Genomic DNA, 8,975 nt, shown 5'->3' with positions numbered 1-8,975 from the left:
AAAAGTGGTTAGTAAACAAACTTTTTGGAAGCACTTCTGGAATAGCCTATACATTATACATATATATAGCTATCTTATATTTCTTACGGTGTTGTTTATATTCAGTCAAAGGCAGGAGTGAATGAAGCGTGTCTTTTGTCCTGTGCACATTCTTCTTCAGAGCTAATGAGCGCTAATATACTTTAATCAGCATTAGTATTTTTGCATAAACAGATTTTGAGTTCTGAAAGCTTTACGTACACTGTGTTCTACTTAAAATCAAACCTCATTTTAAATGACGTTAGGCTAATTTAATGCATATCATATAATGGAGTGTATAATCAACACAAGTACAAATGCTTCTCAATACAACACCCATATAGTGTATGATTGCAAAGATCATTTTACTGAACATGAAGCAACACATTTTGTGGGGGTAGAAATGGTAAAAGCACTATGTTTCGTTTAAAAACTCTATGGCAAGGGAGCTTTTTACTCCACATTTGGGCAAAAGACACCATGCATATGCTTTATTGTTAAAGTAATTTATTTTGCATAATATCTAAGTCAATGCTTGTTCAAAACAACCACTTCAGCAAAGTTTCTACCTTACAATAAAATAATTTCGTTTACTTTTATACGATAAACGCACTGTCAAAAATACAGAAATTAAACAGAAACAACGATTCTGAAAGCTGTGTTAAAACACATTTGGTTTAAATTGAGTTATGTCTCAAACTTTGATGTAAAATTGATATTTTTATGATTTAACATGCAAATGATTGCATGGATGTTTCATCTAATTAAATGACAACCTTCTCATTCTGTCTTAAATGATCACAAATCAATACTAAACCGACGGTTTACTTTCTTATTTCACTTTTTTTTTTGGTCATGTATATAGCCTATTTCTTTACAAGAGCTTTCATGTATGATGCTGATTTCAGAAACTGGTTAAAAAAAAACATGAGAAGATTAGATTACTTAGACTCTGACATTTTAAAATATCCAGTTCTACTTTTCTTGTATTTCTGTGTGGCATCTTTCCTTTTAAAGCGCACTGAAAGGATCGCGCGCGCGCAATTCCCACGAGCGCGCGCAGATAAAGGGTTAAAGCAGCACTTCAGCTCTTTCACGGAGAGGCAGGTGTCCCAGTACCAACCCAACTCTGGACCAGATGTTTCTAATCCTCTCTCTAGAACTGCAGAGTAATTCATGTCAGTCATTTGCGCGTAAGGGCGAGATTTGTGGTCAGGCGAGCCTTTGTTGCTCAAGAAGTGCAAACTATTAGAGAGTATAAATACAGAGATCTAAACTCATTTTCCACTCACAGTTTTCTGAATCTCTGGGAGATTTTCTTTTTTCCCCCTCCTGCTGCTTGGAAGCTCGAGGCGCACAATTCTGGCTCAGTTGTTTCAATAAAATTAGGCTAGTAAACTCCTCGAAATAATTCCTCAGTTCTGCCCTCCGACATGTGGTGGATGCTGTTTCCTCGCTGGATCTGGTTCGTGTCGGGACAGTTTCTGCTGCTGTCTGTGGACAGGCAGTGCGTGAAAGGCATGAGTTTGCAGAGAGTCGCGTATTCCCACGCAGGGATCTGTCCCAACGACATGAACCCAAACCTGTGGGTCGATGCAATGAGCACATGCATGCGCGAATGTGAATCTGATCAGGTTTGCCTTTTCATTCCATTGAAATTAGTTGTCATTTTGACTGTAATATATGCTTGCATGCATGTCCATTTCATTCATATATGATATATAACTATATATATAATGTTCATCATATATATATATTCTATATATTCATATATATATATTCATATATATGTGTGTGAAATGAACAAACATGCTAGTAATATTGATATATTACTTGCATGTTTGTTAATGTCATATATATTCTATATATATATATATTTATATATATGCATGCATGTTAATTTCATATATATAAATAAAAATATGCATATCTAATATAGTCATTTATATATATTATAACACTGCAATATGTATATTTATTTTTATTCATGTAATCAGGATTATGAAGTGAATGCAACAACAATATTGTGCAATATATGTGTGTTTATATATATATATATGAAATGAATACACATACATACCTTATATAAATTGCATGCATTTTCATTTCATGTATATAAAATACACATTTTATATGAGTATATTTTATTTGAGTTTATATGATATGTTTGTATATATATATATATATATATATATATACATTATATAAATTGCATGCATGTTCAATTTAATGTGTATAAAATACACATTTTCATATAATAATTTATATTGCATTGCAATATTATGTATATTTCCCTTCATTCGTGTAATCAAGATTATCAAGTGAATACAACAACAATATTCTGCAATATATGTCTAAAATGGACATGCATGCAAGTAATATGCAGTATACACACACACACATTTTTTGTATATATCAGGATTATTCACTCTTTGTTTACATTTGTCCAGGAATGTCAAACATTTGAGAAGTGCTGTGCCAATGTGTGTGGAAACCGCAGCTGTGTGGCGGCGCGCTTCATCGACACTACAGGCAAGAAAGGGCCGATGGGTTTGCCAACGGAGGCGTCCTGCGACACGTTCCAGTGTTCCCAGCAGGGCTCCCAGTGCGACATCTGGGACGGCCAGCCGGTGTGCAAGTGCCGGGACCGGTGCGAGAGAGACCCGCTCTTCACCTGCGCCTCGGACGGCATGACCTACTACAACAAGTGCTACATGGATGCCGAAGCGTGTTCGAAGGGAATCTCCTTATCGGTCGTGACGTGTCGTTTTCATCTCACCTGGCCCAACACCAGTCCTGTCCCGACCGGCACCACTGCGTTACCCACCACTGCAATCCAGCGCACGACTCCGGGACACATACACACACACACTCCTATAATGCTCGGCATCCCGTCTCAGCAGTCCGTGTTCGTCGGAGACACGGCTAGCTTTCTCTGTGAAGTGGCAGGGCGACCGAAACCTGAGATAACCTGGGAGAAACAGCACGGAAACCCAGTGGTTATGAAACCCAATCACGTGCATGGGAACGTAGTGGTCACTAACATCGGGCAGTTGGTCATCTACAACGCACAACTGCAAGACGCCGGCGTCTACACATGCACGGCCACCAATCCCGGCGGCTCGATACTCGCGCACTTCCCGCTGTCCGTAATCCAGCAAGAGCCGATCATAGAGCTGAACTCCACCGGGTTCCCAGCCGAGGAGTGTTTGAAAGTGCCGGACGGGGACGATTGTGGAGAGGAAAAGCTGAGTTGGTTTTACGACCCACAGAGGAACAACTGCTATACTTTTACGTACGGCAACTGCAGCAAAAACCGCAATCACTTCGACGCTTACGACACGTGCATGACGTCGTGTCGGGACGAGCTTTCCGCGCCTTGCAACCTCCCGATTTACCAGGGACCTTGCAAGGCGTACGAGCCTCGATGGGCGTACAGCGGATCCCAGCGCCGCTGCCAGCCGTTCGTGTTCGGCGGATGCAAAGGCAACGAGAACAACTTCAAAACCAAAGATGCGTGCGAAGACACATGCCCGTTCCCGAGGATCCAGCGATGCAAACCGTGCAAACCAAAGCACAAGATGGTGACCAGCTTCTGTAGGAGTGATTTCGTGATTCTGGGACGTGTGACGGAGCTCACCGAGGATCAGGATTCGGGTCACGCTTTGGTCACGGTGGAGGAGATCCTGAAGGACGAGAAAATGGGCTTGAAGTTCTTCGGGAAGGATCCGCTCGAGGTGACCCTGCAGAACATGGACTGGGCCTGTCCGTGTCCGAACGTGACCACCACAGACGGCCAGATCATCCTCATGGGAGACGTGGATAACGGCATGGCTGTCCTGCAACCCGACAGCTTCATCGTGCTTTCCAGCGCCCGGCGTGTTCGGAAGCTACGCGAGGTCATCAATAAAAACACCTGCGACATTTTGAAAGAGTTCATCCAGTAGGACTTTTCCCAGAACGATTAAACGGTTCTGGTGTTAGTCTTTTATGTCACAGTTCTGACAAGGTTAGATATGTTTCCATTAGGGGTGTAACGATTCCCTCATGTCACGATCCGATACACATCACGATTCTGCGATCCTCAAGACGTATGGTAAAAGGTTAACACAAAATGTGCTGTTGATTAAAATGCTAATTTGGTGTTACACTGTGTGTGTACATGAATAGGTTTGGACTTGGTGCTGAAACCCAAAGCACAGGACAATAGAGACACCAGAATAACATTATTCATAATTATGAAGCTGAAAATACACAATTATTTCACATCTCTGTCACTGACTAGATATATTTAGGCCATTTTTACTGGTAACATCAGACATCTGGCATTATCAGGAACCACAAATATTGCAATATTATACATTATATTCAACATTATAGTTTAATGTAGTACTGACACTAAAACTCTGAAAACTTGATTTTTTTCTCACACAGTAATTTTTATTTTGGGTGAACTATCCACGATATTGTATTGCGATATATTGTGACACGATATATTGTTACACCCCTAGTTTCTTCAGCTTGAATAGAAATGCTCACATCAACTTGGAAGGTTTTTATAAGAGTTGCCCTTACAGTTAAAGTAAAAGAACATTTGTGGACATAGGACGCATTAATCTGAGCGACAAACAAAAGTCCCAGTGACTTCAAACGCAGCTGCCTTATAAAGTCATTAAGTGCTGGAAATGAATGCATTTTTTTTGTTTAGATGGTTTGGATAAATGAACTTTTTCCTATCTGTTTGGTTGAACTTTTATGGCGGAAGATTTGTTGTTGTTGCTCATGTTGTACTGATTAGATTTGCTTAATGCACTTAGATAAGTTGTACTATAATATTGAAAATAAGATCGATTTCAGTAGGAGAAATAATCCATCTTTGTGTATAGAACTGTGTATATGATTTAGCACGGACTGCATTTAATTTTAAGCTATTTATTTTTTATTCTTTTCGATTACTGATAAACCAAAAAAGCTGACTGTAATTTCTTACAAGCACTTACGTATTTCTAAAATTGTCTTTTTATTATCTTCATAGTTCAGTGTCTATCATGATTTGCATCGTGGAATAAACCTTTGAACCTCTATGTCTAATTCTTCTACTTTTCCAAGTGCACAACACCAATTATGCAAACAAATGTGTTGGAAAGATTTTAATTTTTTTTTTTACAATTTCTCAATACTTAGGTCATGTGGGCTAAACGGTGGATCATTTTCCATTGCTTTAGCACAACATTTCCTCAATTATGACATGTGTCAGATTGCATGAACTCTTTTCTCACTCAGACACAAAAACGGCACTAAAACTCTATGAACCTACAGGCCAATTTGCATGTTTACATACTCGTTTTAAAACTGTTAAATCATTTTTTTCCAGATCTAAAAAATGAAATACTATCAAAACAGTTAGATGTAGACTGAAACCTACATATTACCATCTACAAAAGGGATCAATTTGGGAATAATTGTGTCCTGTAATATAAACATGTAACATAAACTGCAGTGAGAGCTTTAAGGCGTTTCACACTTGACTTGAACTAATCCTATTCCTAGGTAAACATAATCCTGGGTTATTTATACACAATACATGAAACACTTCACAGTTTTCTTACAACTACACAATCTCAGAACTACACACCAACTTGTACAAACCCCAAACTGTCACATCAAAATCAAATATTTTAGTCAAAAACACATTATCTCTTGTCAGAATCAAACTTTGGCCTCAGAAGACATAAATAAAGACAGTTTTGGGGGGGGGGGGGGGAAGGACATTGGAAGTCAACTGTGGTTACCTTCTTTTGTGTTCAGCACAAGAAAGAAATTCATACAGGTTTGGAACAACTTGAAGGTGAGTAACAACAACTTTTTTTGTTTTGAGTGAACTATCCCTTTAAGAAAATTGGAACGTGTGTGAAAACCAAAGACTGAATAAAACGGTAAAAACAGGTGAAATGTGTCTTTATTTTGAGAACTAATGACTGGTTTGGGAAATTGTGCCACAAGAAAAACTACAATCCTAGGTTTTCATGCTGACGTTTCACACTGTAGGCTACATTCCTAAACCCCGGGTTAACGTTCTCATTTGCATATTTGCGGTGTTAGGGTCACTGATTGGACGAACGCTGCACGCTACATGTTTACGTAAAGGATCTAGCGCGGCGCATTCTCATTACATTTTACCTGACAGACTTACTACAATCAAGTTTACTGAATGGACATTTCAGACTATAAAGGTAAGAATGAAACGGCCTCTTCACTCCAATTGTCTCGTTTTGTGTCTAAACTCGACAGTTTTCCTCTCAAACGCAGAAACGACCAACGCTCGGTGTTTCGTTTACAGTCCACACGTGAATATGAGGCGATTGGTTTTCAGTTGCCATTTCACACTGCAGTTTGGCACATCAATGCTAACAGTTTCTTAACCCCGGGTAAAAGCGCTGCTAACCCCGCTGAATTACACGTGTGAAACTCTCCTTTTGCCGGGGTTAAAACAAAGCAGGGGTTTGAACGACTATAAACTGACAGAGGTGGAAAGAGTAATAAAATATTCTACTCAAGTAAAAGTACTACTACTTCAATGAAATTTTACTTAAGTACAAGTAAAAGTACCGGTCTAAAAATCTACTCAAGTAAAAGTAAAAAGTAGCTCATTTAAAATTTACTCAGAGTAAAAGTTACTGAGTTACTTTTTTAACAGCGGGTGGGGGAATCCCCCGTGTAGGGTTGTATTAATGGTATGAGATTTTCACAGTATGATAATGTCTCAGAAAATATCACGGTTTACAGTATTAATCAATTATTAAAGGTGCTATATGTATTTTTTAGCGGCCTCTATCGGTGATGTTTCAGATTGCAACCAATTTTTACAAGAGCGCACGTGCTCGAACACAAGAGCGATCACTCATGGTACCGGCCACACTGATACTTTCAACACACCAGAGAAAGCGTCACACAACATGCTGGAAACTCATGTAAACTCCCACTGCAACGTTACAATAATAGGCTACTTTTATCAGCTTGACGTTGAACTAATGCTCCATGCTCGTACCATGATAACGTTACATTTGTGGTGTTATCTAGCATAAGGCATTTCACTAACTATTCCTGTATCTTTCACAATCAGCAATGTCAACATAGATTAATGTATAATATGATAACGAAAACGGTTAGTGAACTAGACTGAACAATTTCAGTGTAACAGTAAGATCGTAGGAAGTAACATTACTGCACTGAACGTGTCTGGAAATGTGTATTATAAACAATATGATAGTAGTGGGATGAGTGACGTTAGACAGTAGATCTAGTACATAAAATAAAAGTTACATCCTAAAGCACTTACTTTTTGTTATCCTGGAACAGTCTTTTGTATTCATTTCATGTCTCATGTATGTTGTAGTTGACCTTGCTATTTCATTATAGTTTAACATTATTTCAGCATATCTGAAAACTTGTAATTTATCACAATAAAAATAGCGGAGGTCTCTCCATAATTCAAACGCTCTGCCGATGTTGATCCGTGTTTTCGTCCTAAGTCGATCCGATTCACGTTTGGCCTGACGAGCTTCAGCAGATACATTTTTGTTTTGTTTTGTTTTTTATATTTATGTGGAGTTTGTGTTGGAGTCTGTGCTGTGCTGGAGGCAGGTCGTTTGTTGGTGTTATCAGACTCCATGTGGTCAGCTGCAGTGCCGTCGCATAGACTGTATATAAAAAGGATAGAGGCTCGGGAGCGCGCATGCACGTCATATCCGATGGATTTCGCAGTAAATCCGACCCGGAGACTTCACATAGAAATAGGAATACCGGCCTTCAGAGGTAATAGCTAAAACCGACAAGTGGATCATTGTAATGTGTGATTACAACCCCTTCACACGCAGGCAATAAAAAAAGGATTCATTTTAGAAGAAAAGTTACATATAGCATCTTTAAATAAATAAACGGTATTATTAAATTATGGTTATTATTATCATTAGTTAAAATGACAGTTAAATTAATGAAAACAGGGGTTTTTTTTGGTTGAACAAATGCTTTTACTATAACAAACTTGAAACCATTTGTTTGTTTTGTTTATTAAAATTTCAATAAAACATGTCTAATCAATTAAATTCAATAATTGATAATGAATTAGATTGACAACTTATTTTTAACATTAATAATTTATTAAAATGTTTAAGAATAATATAGTCCTATGAAATTTATTTTATTCAGAAAATTAATGTTTCTTTTTATGATTTAATCCAAATATATTATCAAAAACGGTGGTAATCAAATGTAAATTTAAACTTTGTGTCCTTTTATTTTTGGGGGAAGCGCTGCAAAAACAGATTTACTAAATTAAACCATGGACAAAAAAAATGTATATTCCTTTAAATAATGTTTAAATAAAATGTATTATTGTTGTTATCATTATTTTGAGAAGTTCGTTCTATTGTATGCCCAGAATTTCTCCTTAGTAAAACCGAAGTTTTATTTTGACAGGTTGTAGTGAAGACCCGTTTCAATGTGTATTTGACAATGGTTTTTCTCAAATAAAATTATGAAAATGCTCATTAGGCGTTCTCTCAGATTAGCTCTGGAAATGTATTCATGTCCTCAAATTGTTTGTGAGACGCTGAAAACACCATGAACAAACAGTCACGCGTACTTGAGTATGTAACGTTAGTAGACATAGTAGACGCAGCTCAGCAGAACAAATATGTTATATATTTACATAGCAGTATTTTTGTGCTTAAATATTCACAGACAATGTCGCGATTGGATTTATTGCACAGTTCTACTTTCCATGTATTCATCCATCCATTATTTTGCGTGTTTTACGTGACATCTGCGTTATGTATATTCCATTTTCATGACTGGATTCCGGGATTCCCTCTGCATCACGTAAGTCATTCGGCCTTAAGTTATAATCATCAGGACATACCTTTAACTGCAGGAGGGATGGTGTTGTCCTATGTATC

The 8,975-nt window shown here is 37.9% G+C and overlaps 1 protein-coding gene across 1 annotated transcript; it reads left to right on the top strand.

Moving 5' to 3' along the window:
* The first annotated feature begins 1,131 nt into the window (after positions 1-1,131).
* On the top strand, positions 1,132-3,972 carry LOC130075605 (WAP, Kazal, immunoglobulin, Kunitz and NTR domain-containing protein 2-like). The gene is made up of 2 exons (XM_056240318.1): positions 1,132-1,652; positions 2,469-3,972. The coding sequence occupies exons 1-2, from the start codon at positions 1,452-1,454 to the stop codon at positions 3,963-3,965; spliced, it is 1,698 nt and encodes a 565-aa protein (XP_056096293.1). The 5' UTR covers positions 1,132-1,451; the 3' UTR covers positions 3,966-3,972.
* The last annotated feature ends 5,003 nt before the right edge of the window (positions 3,973-8,975 follow it).

The sequence above is a fragment of the Rhinichthys klamathensis genome, unplaced genomic scaffold (assembly GCF_029890125.1).
Source record: "Rhinichthys klamathensis goyatoka isolate OS25496 unplaced genomic scaffold, OSU_Roscu_1.1 h1tg000592l_1, whole genome shotgun sequence".
Taxonomy (NCBI): domain Eukaryota; kingdom Metazoa; phylum Chordata; class Actinopteri; order Cypriniformes; family Leuciscidae; genus Rhinichthys; species Rhinichthys klamathensis.
This window is presented reverse-complemented; position numbering and strand designations above follow the sequence as displayed.

Excerpts from the sequence above, each read along its gene's own strand:
- LOC130075605 (XM_056240318.1), top strand. The coding sequence starts at position 1,452 with ATGTGGTGGATGCTGTTTCCTCGCTGGATCTGGTTCGTGTCGGGACAG. Across the intron at positions 1,653-2,468 it reads GCGAATGTGAATCTGATCAG|GAATGTCAAACATTTGAGAA; the intron begins GTTTGCCTTTTC and ends ACATTTGTCCAG.